Here is an 18,747-nt window from a genome sequence, read left to right on the forward strand (position 1 = left end):
CCGATTATGAGAAAACCTAGCAGTAAGTGCTTTCTCAGATGAATACAATATGAAATGCAGTGTATGAAGTATACGAAGGAGAGTTCTTGTCAACAATCCTTAACCTGAACTTAATCACTAGGAAGCCATCAGTCAAATCCACAATGTAGACATTTTATAAGACAATGGGCTTGGACTCTTCAGAAAGTCAGCATAATTAAAAGAAAAAGCATGATTGTTCTACATTACAACAGGCTAAAGAGGCATAAAAACTATATGCAATACATGAACTTTCGATGCTGGGTTGAGAAAAACCAGCTAACGATCTTGTGGAGCAGCCGCACTTGTTTGATTGGGGGGCTCTACTCCGGGGGGCATCGCTGGGAGTTTTCCTGGGTGCGGCGATGGTGCTGTGGATATGTGGGAGGGCGTCTTCATTCTGAGAGACGGCTGTTGAAGAATTTAGGGATAAAATGACAGCCAGTGCTTCCCTTTAATACCCTGGGTAGTTCAACTACCCAGGTAGAGGAATTTTCTCCTGTGTAGTGCAAACCAGAAAGTCAGCTGCCTGGAATGAAAACAGCCAAAGAAAACACCTCATAAGCACAGTGTGCAAAGCCAGGATTAAGGCTGGAACAAGGCCTTGCGAATACAGTGGGGAGAAGTCAGGGGTGAAGGCTGATGGTGCTTGTGCTGCCACCTGCACCTGGACAGGCAGCTCTCGTCACTCAGGCCGACGCCGCGCCACCCGTGGAAGGCGGCGAGGCCTCAGCTTTCCTGCACAGCCCTCCGGGCAGCCGCCACTGTTCAGCCGGGGCTGGCCCACACACGTTGGCCCTGGATACATTTATTTAAAATTTGTTTTATATTGCACTCATTTCTCAGAGGGATACATTTTAATAAAGAATTAATGTTCGCAGTAATGAATGCATTTAAAATTGGAAGTTTTTATAGCCCTGACTGGTGTGGCTCAGTTGGTTGGGCATTGTTCTGCGAACTGAAAGGTTGCTGGTTCGATTCCCTGTCGGGGCGCATGCCTGGGTTTATGGGTTTGGTCCCCCAGTCGGAGCATGTACGAGAGTCAACCGATCTCTCACACTGATGTTTCTCGTGTTCTCACCCTGCCTTTCTCCCTCCCTTCCCCTCAGATAAAAGCCAAATTACTTGGTCTCTGCTTCATAACCCAACAAGAAAGCTACTACTATGTAGTCATGAGCCTCAGAAAGAACCTTACAGTTACGGTCCTATTTGTTAATAATAAATATTGTCTCACGCAGAGAAAATCATTGCCTCCTAATAGCTCTCCCCTCTGTCATCTCTCTAGAGGGGGAGAGGGGGGTGAGCACCTTGTTCATTATAAAGAACACAAACATTGGTAATCATTGTTTCCTTGTCCAAAATATCACTTTATAATATTTGTTTTGGGTTTTCTAGATCTCCAGCCAAAAGAAGTTTTAGAACAGGAATCCTCAAATACATCTAGTCTTCCCAAACTGAAGAGCTCCGTGGGTATCAAGGAGTCCCCTAAACAGAAGCAAACTAAAAATTTAACAAACTCCCCGGCAGGTATGGCAGTCATTAGTTTTTTCGCTCTCTCTCAACACTGAGCATTATGCCTTTTCGGGGTAGGAGAGATGGTCCTGGGGGCTGAAGGTGTGGTTGGTGGCTCCAGGGAAATCTTGGCGTCGTGGATACCGGAGCGTGAACTCTGAAAGGCTTCTTAGTGCAGTAGGGATGCTTTGGCGGATGGGTGGGTATGTTGGGTTTGGGAGGATGAGCGTGTCTGATTGCCAAGGGTTGCTTATAATGACAGAATATAGAATCCATTCTGGAGAAACAGGAAAGCAGGACAAGGAGGAGCTGACTGCTTGTTTCAGGTGAGAGTGCCAGGTGACCAGCGGTCTCCATGAGGTCGAACACTTGCTTGTTAAATATGGTAGAGTCATCGGCTAGAAGAGCAGGAGGTGGTGATCTGCAGAGGGAAGCCTGAAACGAGAGTTTGAAAGTGGTAACGCTCTGGGTGCTGAGAGGTCAAACATGTGGCCAGGGGAGTTTGGGAGGTGGAGAAGAGGTCAAGGTGAAGAAATGGGATGATCGAGAATCACAGAGGACAGGGTGGTGTCACCAAGAGCGATGCGGTGGCAGGCCATCCAAGGTGGCGCGGCCTCCAGCGAGTCGAGGGGATGACTGAGAGGTCGGTAAAGGAGAACTGCTTGGGGTCGTCAGGGTAACACAGCCCTGGGACGGATGGGAGGCCTGGAGGAGGGGAGCGTAATTTGAAACAAAGACACCCCCTGCGCCCCTAGACTTAAGACACAATCATGTGACTCCACTATGCGGTAATTCAATTTAGATAAAAACAGCAATGTTTAAAGAGGCCATAGTAGGAAGTGGTTAACACAAGCTGTGGGAAGAGCTTTCCGGGAGGCATGGTCTTGAAGAATAAGTAGAATTTCACAGATTTTCAAATGTAAGACTGGGTCGCCTAAGACAACTCTCATTTTACTTGAGGAAACTGAAACCTAGAGAAGGCCAAGTGGATCTAAAATCACACAGCAAATTTGTGATTGAGCCAGGGCTAGAAAATGAATTTTTCAGCTTCTAATTCTCTATATTTTATTACACTGCCTTCCAGAGGTAGGGAAAGGCATATTTTATACAAAAATAAAAAAATTTTTTAAAAAAGTGTTCAAAAGCCTGAAGGTGGAAATGGTGGGAAAGAACAGGAAACCAGAATAAGTAGGTCAAAGTGTTCTTCGTAATAGTACAAGATAATGTTTAGGAAATACAGTAGAGTGAGCCGGAGGTTTGGATTTTGTAAAATAAAAATGTACTTGCTGGTGTGGGCTGTGATGAGATCGCATAAACCCTGAAGCGGGCCAAGCATCCGGCCCTGTAGGGGCGGGGGCCGCAGGCTGCAGCCTCGGCCCCAGACCGCGGCAGCGAGGCCGGATCTGGCGTCTCATCTCCTTCCCGCTCCACGTGGGGCGCTCCGGGTCGAGGGGAGCCGGTGCGCAGCTCCCGGCCTCTGCGGGACGCCGGCACCGCCGCTTCCACAGCCAGGCCCTGGTCCCAGCACTTCGCATGGCTAAACTCAAAGTCAGTGGGGCGGAGAAATATGCTCCACCTCCAGGGAAGGCAGGCTCAGAAAGGAAGTGAGTAAAGCCATGCCCCGAGAGGAAGTAAAAACAGTCACTGTGAATAAACGCTGCAGTCTGTCTCAGCAGGGATGCAGGGAACTAAACAGGTTGTTCAGGTGGGTCGGGCCTAGCAGTAATACTCAGATGCTACCACTAGGGGGAGCGTCCCTGCTGTTCAGATAGCCACTGTATCCGCGGGTGACCGGCCCCTGCTCCAGGACCTTCAAGTACTGGCCCCTCGAACCCCCAACTCCTGGTGAGACCCCGGGTAGGAACAGTGGGATAATCAATCGCCTGTCTGTATTGTGGGAGGCGGCACGGTACCGAGCTACACTGCGAGCGGAGGCTCTACCCGGCTCCTGGTGGAGTAGCTGTGGAACGTGGGTCACACTGTCTAACCCTCCTTCCCTCCTGTGGCCTCTTCTGTAAGGGGGACAATGAAATAAATACCCATCACAGGACGGCGAGGATTAAATTAGTTAGTATATGTAAAATGCCTAGAGCAGTGCCTGGCACATGATAAATTCTGTATCAGTATTTACTAGTAGTGATAATAGTATGAGCAATGAATTAGTACCCATTAGACCGGTAAAAACAGAAGGCAGCAGGAAGAGAGGAAGGCCAAACAGGAGAGGGACCGCTCCATGAAAGAAGCCACAGGCCTTAGTCTACAGGAGCTGGACGGGGCTGCTGAGGACAGGGCACTGGGCACCACTGAGCCACAGGGGCCCCAGGAATCAGAGCCGACTCCGCAGCACATGACTCACACAGCGCAGATTGGTAGAGTGTGTTCACATAAAACAGCAACACACGCGGTCAGAACACAAACAGAAAGATGCCTCAAGCCATTAGAATGGTTGCCCGTGTAAGAAATGGTGACCAAAGGGAGCAAATACGTTAGAACACTGATCGCTGGGCACCGTCCCCAGAGACCTGACTCTGTTCTGGTCTGAAATAGGGCATGTATGGCATGTGCCCGGAGACTCTCTACTTTTCCAGAATCAGCCTAGGGGATTATGATGCACAAGTGGATTTGGGACATGCCAGGTAGTTGTGTAGGACAAATTCATGACCCCTACAGAACACTTCTGTGACCTGAGGTGTGTGGGTTTTTCCCATACTAAGCAATTCTGCGACACCAGCTAAATGTCCAACAATTCATCTCAATTTTGACACTAACCAGAGTCAGCACAAACCCTACAGGTTAGGGCTCGGTTTCCCAAGGCTGTCCCTTCCCCTCAAATGCCAATCACAAGTCCAGCTTGTCACCTGTGCTTCTGACCAGCCAGCTACAAATTAGACTCCCCATCCCCCTTCTGGAGTTTGGTAATTTGCTAAAACAGTTGAATAAGAAGGGATATGACAAGGGGCACAGATGAAAAGGTACATAGGATGTGTCCTGGAACGGTCCAGCACAGGAGCTTCTGTCCCCATGGAGTTGGGTGTCCTCCCTCTCAGCACTTTAGTTCAGAACTTTAGGAGAACCTGGGTCAAAGAACAAATATTGGAACAAAAGATGCTTCTAGGCTCTTGTCACTTAGGAAACAACAAGGGTTTCAGGAGCTCTGTCCCAGGAATCAGAGGCAGAAACCAACATATATTTTTTTCTACTATCTCGCACTAGTAAGAGGAGTGTGATTCTCATGGAATCTGAGACACTTAGGTGCACATTCCAGCCCTGACACTTCTTTTGGTGTCATGGACAAGCTGTCTAACTGGAGTATGCTCATCAGTAAAAAAGAGGCACTACTGTTACATTAGTCAGGTCTCTTCAACTGGTAACAGAGAACTGAAACAGAAACTCATTTTGTGTTCGTTGTTTTGAACAACATCAAAGGGGGCAGGGTATACTGGAGCTGAAAACCCAACCCCAGCAAAGCGGAGACGGGGTGGGGGAGGGCCCCGGGGGGCCTGGGTGCACCGGCTCTGCAGGAGCGAGTTGGCGTCTGGCTGCCCCTGTCTCTGGACATCTCCCTGCCTCCGTCCTGGCCCTGATTGGTTTTATCTTCTCTTGCAAAGGACAGGCTATGTCCATGACTTAGAGGCCCAAGATCCTGATTTTTCCAGATCCATGACCCAGTTGGCAAGGTGGGTCTATCCCTGTCAGCTTCAGTGGGAATATTTCGGTGAAAGGCTTGCGTTGGCTGTGCCTGGCCCATGTCCCATCGTCGTGGCCGAGCCGGGATGTCATGGCTCCAGGAATGCATGTGGTAGGAGTGCGCGTGGAGTGGGCAGGCGATGGGGAGAGTGCTGAGCACACCAAGGTTGTAATTACCGCAGCCCACACTCAGAGGGTTTTATGAGAACTAAGTGAGATGCTGTCTGTACAATACACATACGGTGCTTGTCTGCAGATAGTGGACACTCAAATGCTGGTCCCTTGCCTTTCCTGTCTTGATGACTCTTAAATGCAAGGATGTATGTTTAAATATAATGGTCTAGAATATAATTCTTATTCTAACTTCCTGGATATTCAGAGAAGCGCATACGGCTGCAGCTGTGTGGATTATCTATCTACTCTTGCTGACTCCCCACCAAGTGTAGCGACCTCAGGATTTAATTCCCTGGCTTAACTCACCTATAATTACTACCGTTTTTTAGAACTATAAACATAGTAGTTGAACCAAAGAAATCCCCAGGATTTTGCTCACGTTAGTTGTAAGAAACCTTTCAGAACAAATGTTTCTTGTTTTGTACCTTGTTGATTTAAGGGCAAGGACCCTGAAGATCTCGGTGTACGTTCAGCTCATCGAAGGCAAGTCATTCAGCTTCTTAGGCTCTGATTCTTCTCATTTATTTAGAAAAGACGATGCTAATAGCATCTGCCCTGCCACCCCATAGGGTTGCTGTGAGGTAAAGTCCCTTTGTAAAATGTCAAGTTATAACACTGGAATTAATTTTTTTTAAAAAGCCTTTGTTCCTTTAAATAAGCTCTTCAAAAAGGAAAGAAGAAAGTTTCCCAAGTTACTCTATGTTCTCCATACTTTGGGATGACCACAGAAGTCTTTGAATAAAATGTCCACATGGGAATTCCAACTTTCTCTCTAACAGAACCGGAACTGTGTGTGCCCGTGAAAATTCCCACCCAGTCACTGTTGCAGGATGTTGCTGGACAAGCAAGGAAGGAGAAAGTGAGGCTCCCTCACTATTTGCTGAGTTCCAAGCCCAAGTCTCTGCCTCTCCCAAAGGTAAAACAGACATGCGCACAAATTTCCCAGAGCCAGGCAGCCTTTCATGAAACCCTGACTGGCCGGAGTGCTGAGTGGCCGCCGCCATGCGCTGCTGTGTACTGTACGCACCCCCGACCAGGACGGCCTTTCGGCCAGAGATAAACTGAGTGGTGCGTTGCTGGAGCCAGCTCATACGGGGCGCACTGGAGGGATTGTAGGAGCCAGCTGTTAAACCACCGGCAGCTTGACATCAGCAGCCCCTTCTGCTCAGAGGTCTTAACCATGGTTATTGACAGATGCTGGTAATGAAGTTTCTTTTCGGAGAGCCGGCTTTACCAGCAGACTCTGGCTAAGGGTCTCACTGGCCACCCTTCTCATGGCTACATGCCTCGCCCATTTGCCTCTTGTCTCCCCTTGCCCCAAACCCACTGTACTTCAGCCATGGTGGGTTTTTAGTTGGTTTGTTCTAGTTCTTTAGAAACATCTAGCTCCTTCCTTCCTGAGTGCCTCTGAGATTAAGATTCTCTCTCAGCTCTTCTGGGAAGCCTTCCTTGGGCCCACCAGGCAAGTTTTGGTGTTATCCTTTGATACCTTCCTGGTACCTTGTGCTCATTGCCATTATGAATCTGTTGCAATATATGTAACTGACACGTGGTCGGATTGCTTCTCAAACTTTACTGTGCCCGTGAATTACCTGGATATCTTGTTAAAAATACAGATTCTGACTCACTGTGGTGTGGGGGCCTGAGATTCTGCAGATGTGGCGCTCCCGGGTGAGGTTAGTGCTGCGTATCTGGGGAACACCAAGGGCACAGGGCAGTGGGTCTCAAAATGTGATCACCTGACCCAGCAGCACTGGCAACACTTGGGACCTTGTTATAAATGCAAATCCATGGGCCCCATCCCAGATTTTCTGACTGAGAAGCTCTGGGGTCAGAGTCAACAACAGGGGTCCTGGCGAGTCCTCTAGGTTGTTCCGATGGGAGCTGAGGCTCGATGTCACTGGCACAGAGGAAAGAGCACAAACTTTAGACTCAGGCAACGTTGAGTGTGGAACTCGAATCTGCTGCTTAATCCTGGAGCCAAGGATCTGGCTTTCAGTTCTCTATAAACTTGAGCTTCTTTAACCTCAAACAAAGCCTAAAATACTTCCTTACCATGATGGTGTAAGGGTTACATAAGACTGTAAATGTTCCTTTTCTCCCCAGACAAGCAGTTATTTTTTTCTGGAGACAGGACATTTTTCTCATCGTGGGAACACAAACTAGAGCCATTTTATTGTGTTATTGCTGTTCCTTAACGCACAGGTGCAGGATTCTGTTGGAGGAAGAGTGAAAACATCCTCTGTGGCATCTGCTGCCATTAAGAACACAAACTCATCCCCTTTTGGCTTCCACCTTCTCCCTCCATCCGTGAAGTTTGGGGTGTTGAAAGAAGGGCACACCTATGAAGCCACTGTCAAGCTCAAGAACGTTGGAGTGGACTTCTGCAGGTGAGGCCAAGGCTCCCTGTGCCTGTTCCGGTCCCCTTCTCCTGCTCTGCGACTTGTGTTTGGTTACCTATGTCAGGGAATGTTATTGAACTGAACTGTAATATACCCTGACTCTTGAATTTTCACATGATTCATTCACTCATTTATTCACTAATTCTTCCAATGGTTCATTGAGTCATTCATTCATTCTTCAACACATCAATATTTATCAAGCCTCAGCTATTAGGAGGTGCTTTTTTGCCCTTCCAGTAATAATTATTACTTTGGCAGAAGCAACTTAAGGCCTGATTTGCTCTAGCAAAAAAAAACAACAAACAAACAAACAAAAAAAACCCCCAAAACCCAAAATAACAAAAAACAGTACAAGTGGTACAGTAATTAACACATAAAACTTATAAGTCTACTTCTCAAATCCTCCACCAACTATGATATCAGCTGACATGTTTTTACTGAATGAGCTACGAATGATTTTAATTATATTATTTCCACATAATTGAAGCCAAAAGAAAAAAAATTCACCTGAATCATTAGGTTCATTTTGGCTCTGAAGTTCTAACTTGGAATTGATAACAAGTATCTTAACTCACGGTCGGCCCTCGCAGTTGAGAACACACTGCATCTGCCATTCGGTGACAAGGAAAAGAGTCAGTCCGTAAAGTCCAGGTCGAGACCAACCGAAGTTTAAAGCTTGTAGAGACTATCACAAAGGAACGAACCGAGAAACTTGCTTTAAGGTCTGGTGGCGTAGAGGCGAGGCCAGGCCGGGATGCCCCACGGGGCCGTTTGCTGCGGAGCCCTGTCCGCATGGCTGCTGTGCCTGCTCCGTGCCTGCTCCGTGCCTGCGGAGCCACTCCTCCCCGGGGGCCTGTGCTATGTGCTGGTGCCAACACAGCTTCCCAGTTACACTGCCCCCTCTGTCCCATTGTCACTTCAGCTAAAGCATCACATGGGGCGGCTTGCCCCCATAAAAATAGAATACATGTTTATTTCAACTGGAGTTATTCTCTGTGTGAGTGGCTAGTCCTCTAGGAATGGCTGTGATTCTGGACTCAGGTTTGGAAAGACATGGAGCAAAGCTCCAGGAGTGCCTCACTTCAAAGATCAGGGTCCTGTTTCAGTTGAGGCAAACCCCTCACTTCAGGAATCATATTCGCTTCCTCAGAAACAAGCCAGTGAGAGACCCAGGCCGCCACATCAGGCATTGTTTTTCAGGTTGTTGGCGACAAGTGGGTGGGGAGAAATGCAGAGTCAACCTCGAGCCACCAACACTCCTCCGTGCAGGTCCCGCCGGTCCAGTACGGAATCTGTTTTGGAGTTTCAGTCCTCAGCTTGTTCAGTGTAGCCGCTGTGGGGCAGACAGCAAAGGTGATGGTCACAGGCGCAGGGGTGGGGTCAACGTGAGGGTGAGACTTCCTCAGCATTTTAATCTACTCCTGGCCTTAACTTACAGGCAGAACCCACAGACCAGGAGGAAGGGAAGGATCAGTAGGCACCTTGCGTGAGCACAGGGCTTTTCACGTTCCCCAGCTCCCCTGTTTCCCTGCTCCCCAAACACTCAAACCCCACAGCACAACGGAGCAGCCTGGCTCCCGTGCTGCGCCGCTCCCCAAAGGGCCTTGATTCTTGGGCCCAGTGACCTGGCAGATGGCGCCTGTGCTCACTCTGGCGGCCACGCTGCGAGGCGCACAGCGGCTGGACACCCCGCAGCCTGTGTGATGCTGACAAAAACTGTTGGAGGGGCGATTGTGAAATGGGATCTGGAGTCTTGTCCCCATTGGATAATAGGCTGTTTTCCTAATGATATAGCCCCACCCCCGCTCCTGGAGCGTGACTGTTAGCCTCTTCCTGATTTTATAATATCCCAGTTCATTCATTGTTTGGGCTTTTCATTATGGCATAAATTGACTCCCATTCTTTTGCCTGGTAGGTTTAGGGTGAAGCAGCCCCCACCCAGCACAGGACTGAAAGTGACCTACAAACCTGGGCCTGTAAGTCCTACGTGTTACCTGTCACATGTCTCTGTTTGCTCATGTGAATACATATGTATTTACACTGAAGGGATTCTATCCATTCAGTTTAAACTATGTATAAATCTATTTTTTCTAGTATCATAAGCAAGAGATTCCTGGTATTGGTGCAGTATGTGGCTTGATGCGACTTCACATAAAACCATGAGACAAACCCTGTGTGTAAACAAAGTTAAACCTCCAGCTATGGAAACATTTCTGAAGTTCACCCCACTTGTCCCAATACTACGGTTATTTGTAGTTGTATGACAAATACCTTTGTGATAATTAAATATGATTTCACATGCACTTGTGAAGCTGATTACCTAAAGATATCCTGTAGCAAATCCTTCTGCACATTGAAAAATCCTTTGGAAAAATAAATATTCCATTCTTTATATTTTTATGTAAGTCTGATTTGTTCTCTTGGTATTTTCCAGAGGATATGAGCAAGAATATTAATAAGTATATTATTTAATATACAAAAGAGGAGTAGTATATTAAATTCATCAGCTGCCTCATTTCTCCAACAATCTGTGCAAATACAAATGTTTAAATGTCAACCTCTTTTGACTTTGATACGTTCCAGAGAATGGGATGTTTAGTATAAAATCTGTATATTGCCACTTACTTTAAGTTATAATTTCAGAAATATAGTGTGACGTAAACAAAGGCTTGTCTCAAACTTTAATGAACCCCATTTGCAAAGTTTAACATTGAGTTCGTGTTGAGGGCGCCTCCCGGCTGCTCCGCTGCTCCCTTCCTTCCGCCCGCTGTCCTCGCGCTCCCCGCGGCGAATGCGGCTGCGGGGCTGAGACGTGCTCCGGCCGCGGAGGAGCGCGCGGCGGGGCCGAGCAGCGGCTGGCGCTCGGAGGGGCGCGAGTGAGAACCTCCGGTAGATACGGGAACCGCTGTCACAGGTGGGGAGGGGCACGGGCTCGCGGGAGCTCTGAGCGAGGGCACCCACGCCCGTGACCAGCACTGAGTCCCAAGGTGTTATGTGGCGACGCCGAAGGGCTGGCTCGGTTTAGGGAAAAGCCATTCAGCCTCTTGTGGTGACGGTGCCCCCAGCGCACTGAGGTTGGTGCTCTAGTCCCGAGTGCCTTGCTTCCCTCAGGGGTAAGAGGAGCTCAGACCGGGTCCTTTCTGAGCCCTCCTCCAGCTCTGACCCGGTGGTGTGCAGGCTGCCATTCCAAACAGAGATAGAGTTTGGGATGAGGTCCCCTGATTCCCTGAGTCCCTCTCTGCAGTGATTTATCATTGTGCTGTGTCAAGATTTCAGAATCCTCCCAACGTAAGCAAAAACAAAAGTCAAAGCAAGCACTTCTTCCGCTGTTCTGGGAAGTTAGCGAATCTTTTTCATTTAAAGTGGGGATTATGCCAAGTGCCAAAGTGACTGTTGGCTCAGCCTTTGTAGGTACTAAAACCGCAGCATGTATTCTTTGAAGCTCACTCTAGGGTTTTGTTTTTTTTTTCCCCTTTTCCTTTTTCATGGTAGGTTTTAGCTGTGGCAAAAAATATATAATCTATAGGCTTCTCCGCATGTAAATCTAGCCACTGTTCAGTTTTGGGGCTTGCCAGCACTGAATGAAAACGCTCGCAGCCCGAGCAAACCTGCGTGGCGGCAGCTCTCCAGCCCCGGGCGCGGACGGCAGCGATCCCTGCGGGCTGCGGGCTCCCCGCGCTCAGGCCCCGGTCTCAGAGGCAGAGCCTTGGCGACCCTCCAGGGGGCGCACCTTCACAGGCACGCTGTGGAGCAAGCTGAAACGTTCAATTCTATTATTTTTAAAATTAGATGGGAGAAAAAATTAGTTGTATCTAATTGCTTTCCATATGGTAGTTGCTACTTATTTTCCAGATCACTGTTCTCACATCTGATTTTTAACCCGCCCCCTGGAGGGGCAGCTTAGAAACACAAACAGCTAACTCGCTGTTTCCTGGCTAGTGCCGTTTCCAGGGAACCAGGCGAGAAGCCCATTCCTCGCCGTTTCTTTTTCTTTCCGTATCAGCTTTCTTCTTTGTTGGTGCAGACCTCTTCCATGGAGCTTTCAGACCTAAGCAGTTTGGCATTTAAACTAATTCTGTCCCCCTCTACTGGCTTTGTCACCTCACAGGTGCTACATGAGGAATACTAGAGACAGGGCAGGCCTAGGATTCAGTCTCTTAAATTTAAATATCTTAGACTAACTGTATCTTTATCTGCAAAGATGCCAGTAGATGGAAACTCACTACTGACATTCAGGAACTAGCTCAATTATGGGCACTCCTGAAAGTTTGCCTTCGGTGTCACCTCCAGAACCCTGGTATTTAGTTCCCTTACACCTCTTCCTAAATAGCACCTGGTTTCTTCCTTCAACGTGTATCCTGGGCCCCATTTGCTCAATGGAATTCTGCCTCTCTATGAAGTAATTCCTCTAAATGCTGTAACAGTGATCATCCACTCGTGCCCAATTTAGGGATGAGGAAACCAGAGTAGAGTTTCATTAAGTTGCCCAACTTGGTGTGAAAACCAAGATTTGACCTCAGAGATATCTGATCCTCAAGCTGCGTTGTGTCTCACAGGTGGCAGCCGGTTTGCAGGTGGAACTGAAAGTGGAGCTATTTGCCATGGCCCTGGGTGAGGACGGCGCCAAGGGGTCGGCACATGTCTCGCACAATATCGAGATCATGACGGAGCATGACGTCCTGTTCTTACCTGTGGAAGCGAATATCCTTTGAAGTTCAGTTTGAGTTGCTGCATGCAGTGCAACAATTACGCGTGAGCCAGGAGAACATGGGAATCAGGATGCTATTTTCTAACCCCTCACACCCTCACTCCGTTAGCTTCATTGATTCTGCTTTTAAAAGCATAGTCTTCATTCATCTTTGTAAGCACCTAGCAGAGTGCCTGGCAGAGGGTACCTGCGCAGAAACTGCAAGTTGTATTAATGCCAACGTTATTGGCTGTCTATGGGCTATCAGATGAGAATTTTTTTTTTAAAGCAAGTTTTTGTCATCAAGAACACTTGTAATCTTGTTGAGGGACAGGAGATACTTTATTATAAAGGTTATGGATGTTCACCGAATTACGCATACATACCTTCATATTGGTGTCTCGCATGTAGCTATCATATAGCTATTGAGGAGCTATTATATGCAAAGTACTTACTATGTGAAGTATTTGTCACATATAAAAATGAAAATTGGACTCTATCTTAAAACTTCTATCATCTAGTACCAGAAAGTCTTCGTTATTTCGTACTCCAATGACATTAATCATATACTACAATACTTTGTGTTATAGTTATACAGGGTCCAGCAGAAGTAATGCCTGCTTGAGTGTCATTGGTAAGGTAATAATATGGGTGTAATAATTTAGTTTTAATTTGAGCATTTCACCTAAAATGTTTAATGGTGTGCTTGAGTGTGATATTGTTATATGACAGAATTACATGCTTATGATTTTTTTATTAAAAGATTTTGTAATAAAAAACGGAGTGTTATTTGTGCCAGACCCTGTATACCTATTTGATATTTGAGTCTTATAGAATGCAAAAACTTTTGATGAAAGGAGACTTAAACTAGAAAGAATGAATAAATCCATAGTAATAGGAAAGCACCAGGTGTCTGGGAGAGTTATCAGGGAGTTAGATTTGTTGAGAGTTCAGGGAGTATTAGGAAATATAGTGGGGAAAGTTGGTCAGAATCAAGTTGTGGAAGATTTTGAATTCTTGGTGAACCTTTACTAAGTAATAATCAGTGAATCACTGAAGATTTCTCATATGGTGGGGATAGAATCAGTGTGTCTTTATAAAGGTGAGTTCAGTGTTATCATGCAGGGTGTGTTAAAGGACAAAGTGACTGGAGAGGCAAAGAGCCATTGGAAGGCTACGTCAACAGGCCAAGTGTAAGGACGAGAAGTACCATGTGGCAGCAGTAGCCGTGGATGAAAGCCATTGGGCGGGGGCAACTGTAGAATCTGAGGTGGAACCCATCGACAGACAGAAAAGGACAGAAGAGGTCAACTCCAAGGTTGCAGGTAGTGAATCATGGATATGCAGAACTGGATCTCAGTTGGAGTTAGAGCTGGAGACATAATTTTAGGCATCATCTATAAAGAGGTGATGAATGAAGATACGGGAAAGGAACAGAAATTTGGGGCCTGTTTAGGGAGCAGAAGTAGAGCCAATGGAGACAGAACAAGAATTGGAAAATCATTATCTCAGAATTTCAAGGAAAATATGGATAGTTGACAGATGCTACAGCAATGTCAAAGAGAATTCAGATTTAAATAGGGCCATAAGATTTCGTTGGGACGAACACTAAAGTGCAACAGACAAAAAAAATGACTCCTGGAGTTTCCTGTCTGAGTAGCTCAGTTGATTAGTGGCATCTGGATGAGCCAAGGTTACAGGTTCAATCCCCAGTCAGGGCACATACAAGACTCAATCAATGAATTCATAAATAAGTGGAAAAGCAAATCGATATGTCTCTCTCTCTCTCACTCTGCTTTCCTCTCTAAAATACATATATTAATTTATTATAAGGGAAGAGCAAAAGAATACACTGCCTTAGAGCAAGAGCAAAGGAGAGGTTTTGAGTTTGGTGTAGACTTATGTTTGTAGGCTGAAGAGCATGGATCGGAAGACAGACATTAAAAATGTGAAAGAGGAACTGACTGAAGCCGCAATGTCTAAAAGGCAACAAGAGAGTGATTAAGCACAGAGCTGAAGCGTTAGTCTGGGCGGGGAGAGGCGAAGATGAATGTGGATCCAGCCCTTCTGCAGTGAAGGAACAATTTAGGGAAGTGGTGTCAGATGACCTTCTTTTCAGTAGAAATGGAGTTGAAGTCATTTGCCCATTTAGTCTTTCAAAGATAATTCTAGGAAGGTGGCTGATGTGCTATGCACTGTTCTAGACTCTGGACAATGAACAAAAAAGACAAAAATTCCTGTCTTTGTGCAGCTTGCATTCCAGTGGGAGGACGGACAATACACATATAAGTAAATGAAACTATGCTGGTGGTGGTAAGCACAATGCAGAAGAATGTAGAGGAAAGGGGGGTCTAGGGAGTGTTAAGGAGGCTTGCAATTTCAAATGGCGTGGCCAGGAAAGACCTCACTGGGAACAATGTGGGGGGTGTGTGTGTGTGCGCGCACGCGCACTGATAGCAGGGCTGTTTTTTAGTGATTAAAGCAAACTGAAGAACCACTTGTTTTCCCTCCGGAAATTATATCAGGCCCTTACATCTTCTTCACACACATTATTAGGTGCCGATCCAGAGTGTCCGAATCCCCGCTGCTGGCCACAGCCGTGAGCTCCTTCAGCATTTGTGCTAATGAAATTCCTATTTCCTTGCTTTAAAGACCACCAGTTAGGTGCAGACAGACAGGGAAAGGAGTTTTATTAGATCTGTTATCTACTTCCAACGTCAATGGTAGTCCATAGCCCATCTGTGCCCCTCTGCACCCAACACCATGACCTCTGTATGCTCATGTGGTTTGGGGGCCTAGTTACAGCAATTGATGGCTCCTCTAGAAAGGCAATGAAATGGACAAAAGCAATTCCAGATCAATATCCATTCTTCGTCCCCTAAGCCCGAGCACACACAACTTGCATTAGACAGAAAAGTACCTAAAATTGAGCTAACGATGCTAGAAAAGAAGTTTGACTTCTGAAACGTTAATGAGCTTGTGTATACATATCACTTGGACGTGAACATCCCAGTCCTTAACGAGCATTGTACCAGTGTTGACAAGCAGCAATTATGATAAGAGACTAAGCGACCTTCCCGAGGGAAAGGACAATCCCGCGGTCCAGAGGATGTCTACAGTTCCCTCCCGCACCCTGGGACTCTTCCTGTCCCGGAAGGCCTCTCCGCAGTAGGCCCAGTGAGTACAAACTCATTTTCAACCATTCACATCCGAGGCCCTTAGACCTCACGTCTGTTCTTTTCTTATGACCAGAAACCAATGAGCCACTGAACCCGGTGGAATGAAAATATGGGTTTTTAGTAACTGCAATAGCTACTCCTTTATATACACATAATCCTCATACTACCTCTAAGATATTGTTTTTACCACTTTACAAATAAGGAAACAGAGGCTCAGAGAATCTTACGTAGAAGTGAAAATCTACCCTACTTCAATGAGGTTCTGAAGTTCATTCTTTTAAGCGCTGTTTTCAGTGCAGAGCTGACTTTCTGAAAAGCAGGAGCACAGGTGACAGCAGAGGGCCCTTTGGGACTTGAGAACGTCCACGTGAATCAGGGTCTCTCCGCGTCCTGGACACACGGTTCCTTATACGGCCTTAACGGTCACTGAGGATCCCAGCGAGCCTGGGTTCTGTCCTATCTATCACACTTACCAAATCAGAATTAAAACGAGGGGGAAAAAAACTTAGGTTTATGTGAAAACAATAACATACAGATTTTAAATGAAAGATAAAAATCTGTATTTTTTTGCAAATCTCTTTTTTGCTCTACATTCAATCTGTCACCCTGTCACATGTCATCTAGCCTCTAGGAAACACCATTGTACACTCATGAGAGAAAAAGGAAAGTACACTTGCATGCGTTTCCTTGTATTACCTGCCTGTACTCTGACAGATGTGCTAGATTTCTTTGGGATGAGCTATGACGTGACGCTGGCCACTGAGAGACAGCTTCATACCACGCACACCAAGTACTTACCCTCCAGCCAGGAAATCTTAAAATTGTTAAGCATATCTTCTTTACATGGATACACACACACTCTTTTAAAAAAAGGTTAGATGTAATACTCCTAATAAACTCCTCATGAGGCTTTTCTTTATGGCGTTACAGTAGGTAACATCACATTATTTCCAAGAGGTGTTATGCATTGAATGGTCTCTGTACTAGGCATTAAATAGCCAGTGGCCAGCTACTAACCCAGTAAATGTGGACTTAAGAACTAAAAACCAGCTTAGCTTACAATTTAGTTTGTAACTCACGGGTTAACCTCAAACCTTTAGGGTGAAGGAGTTTCAAGGATTCTGACCAAAAGTTCTAGCTGAGTCACTTACTGTATACACCGTTCCATCCATTACAGGTTCCCCTTGTCTTTGGTTAGCACAACACTTACCAGACACACCCCTGTGTGTCCCCTGGTGTTGCTAACCTTGAATGGTGGCAAGGCCAGGGAAAGCAGCACTTTGAAATGTAGACATGGAGAGGGCCCTCCTGGAACTCATTTTGGTTTAGAAACTATCAAAAATGTTCTTGGAAAATGCTACACTTTCTTTATGTTCCGATGAACAACTGCAAGAAGCAAACATGACACAGATAAGCCTGTTTGCACAAGAATGAAGATAACTTTCAAGAATTAAGGAATGAACGCCTCTCCCTGGTGGCACAAAGAGCCGTCTAAGGAAAAGGCCGATTCTTCGACTACGGAGCACCTAGAGTCCACGGCGCGACCCACTGTCTGGCCTTCTCACAGTTAGGCCTAAGGGACTCCAGGCCAAGTTCCCTTTACTCTTATTCTGCCCCACAAATGCCACCATCACTACCTTCCTCACCTCGTTTTGGTGACTCTGCTACGCTTAGGAACAAAACAGCCTAGTGGCTTGGACCAGAAAGCCAGCCACAAGGACCGCAGTTCTGAGACTGGAGGAAAAATGGTAGCGTTACGACTCAGCAACTCAGATGAGATGGACAAATTCACAGAGACTCAAACTACTGACACTGGCCCAAGAAGATGCAGAAAATCTGAATAGGATTGTTACAAGGGGGTTCAATTAGTAATTTTAAAACTTCCCACAAAGAAAAGCCCAGGCCCAAAGCTATGTCTCAATTTCTTTTCCTAAAACGTGCCCAACTGCCCAAGCCCCTATCACACAGACACATGTTACATACTTAGGGCATCAACCACCCAGAAGCCCCGCAAGCATCTCAGCTCGGCCTCACTTTAATTAGAAACCACTGTTTTATTGAAAAAAGTATAAACAGGTAGCCAATAGGATATTTTATATACAGATATAACAGCCTGCAAGAGGTTAACATTTAAGGAGGGTGCTCTAGATAATTTTTATGGTCCTTTTCAGCTCTCCAAGTCCATGGCTGCATTTAAGGGCAGAGGACACTCAACTGTGCTCCTGTCTCAGTAGAACACAGAGTAACAAATCAACCAACAATTCTTCTATCATAAATTAGATAAACTTTTGAAATGTTCACTTCAACCTTACTAAAACATGCCTAGTTTTTTAAACATCCCTAGTTTAAAAAAAAAATGCTTTGCTCCCTGCTAGAATATAGCGGGAATAACAACTGAAAAGCTCAACCTTCGAGGGCACAGATGACATTTTAGACTAATTGTGGGTCATGTCCAAGAAACGGAGCCCACAGGCCAATAAGGGAATTCCGAATTTCCTTAGGGAAAGCTTGGCTCACATCCTAGATCTTCAGCAGCTCAACACGCTGTTACTTGGTCACTTTTAAGTTGACACTGACTCTATTGCTACTTAGTTTGGAAGTCCTTTTAAAGAAAAAGTAGAAAAAGGCACCACATTTCAGTTCTATGTCAGTGTTAAAATTAGCTTCTCCCTCTTCTTCCTCTTCCTTTTCTTCTCTTCCAAGTGGCTGGTAGCATCAGCAAAAAACATAACTTCACTTTTTGCCTCACATTCTCTCTTGAGATACTCAAGACCTGCCATGTTGAAGCCGATAACATCCTGGGGAGGAACACAAGGACGATTAACACACTTTCTCTCCCTTCCGTTCAGTATCGCAGCACATCAGCAGCAGGGGGCCTGAGCTGATTCAGGTGCTGTCCCTCACCCTTACCTGCCTCAGGTCCTGCTGGTTTCCTAGTCCTATCATCTCCAACGGCCACCTCATCTCAAGTAAGATTATGTCTGGTCAGTGCCACCCAAGACAAGGCACAGCGCGCCATAATACTTCCAAGTCCCATACACACACTAGGATTTCCCCCTTGCCGTTGTATCTCCACAAACATACTTAC

General features: G+C 46.3%; 2 protein-coding genes across 2 annotated transcripts in view; one reads left to right on the forward strand and one right to left on the reverse strand.

Annotated features, from left to right (window-relative positions):
- SPAG17 (sperm associated antigen 17) overlaps nt 1–18,747 on the forward strand; it is a 183,998-nt gene that overhangs the window by 160,648 nt on the left and 4,603 nt on the right. Inside the window, exons 43-48 of the mRNA XM_054565090.1 lie at nt 1,414–1,545; nt 6,171–6,307; nt 7,597–7,781; nt 9,709–9,769; nt 12,350–12,494; nt 15,513–15,657. Of these exons, the coding sequence (XP_054421065.1) occupies nt 1,414–1,545; nt 6,171–6,307; nt 7,597–7,781; nt 9,709–9,769; nt 12,350–12,494; nt 15,513–15,652 (800 nt within the window). The 3' untranslated portion in view covers nt 15,653–15,657. The remainder of the gene's footprint in view (nt 1–1,413; nt 1,546–6,170; nt 6,308–7,596; nt 7,782–9,708; nt 9,770–12,349; nt 12,495–15,512; nt 15,658–18,747) is intronic.
- The window catches only part of WDR3 (WD repeat domain 3), a 29,035-nt gene continuing 28,089 nt past the window's right edge, over nt 17,802–18,747 (reverse strand). The window contains exon 28 of the mRNA XM_054565091.1: nt 17,802–18,457. Within this exon, the coding sequence (XP_054421066.1) occupies nt 18,302–18,457 (156 nt within the window). The 3' untranslated portion in view covers nt 17,802–18,301. The remainder of the gene's footprint in view (nt 18,458–18,747) is intronic.

Source organism: Pteronotus mesoamericanus, unplaced genomic scaffold, assembly GCF_021234165.1.
Source record: "Pteronotus mesoamericanus isolate MK-2021 breed Mesoamerican mustached bat unplaced genomic scaffold, CSHL_Meso_final scaffold_99, whole genome shotgun sequence".
Taxonomy (NCBI): domain Eukaryota; kingdom Metazoa; phylum Chordata; class Mammalia; order Chiroptera; family Mormoopidae; genus Pteronotus; species Pteronotus mesoamericanus.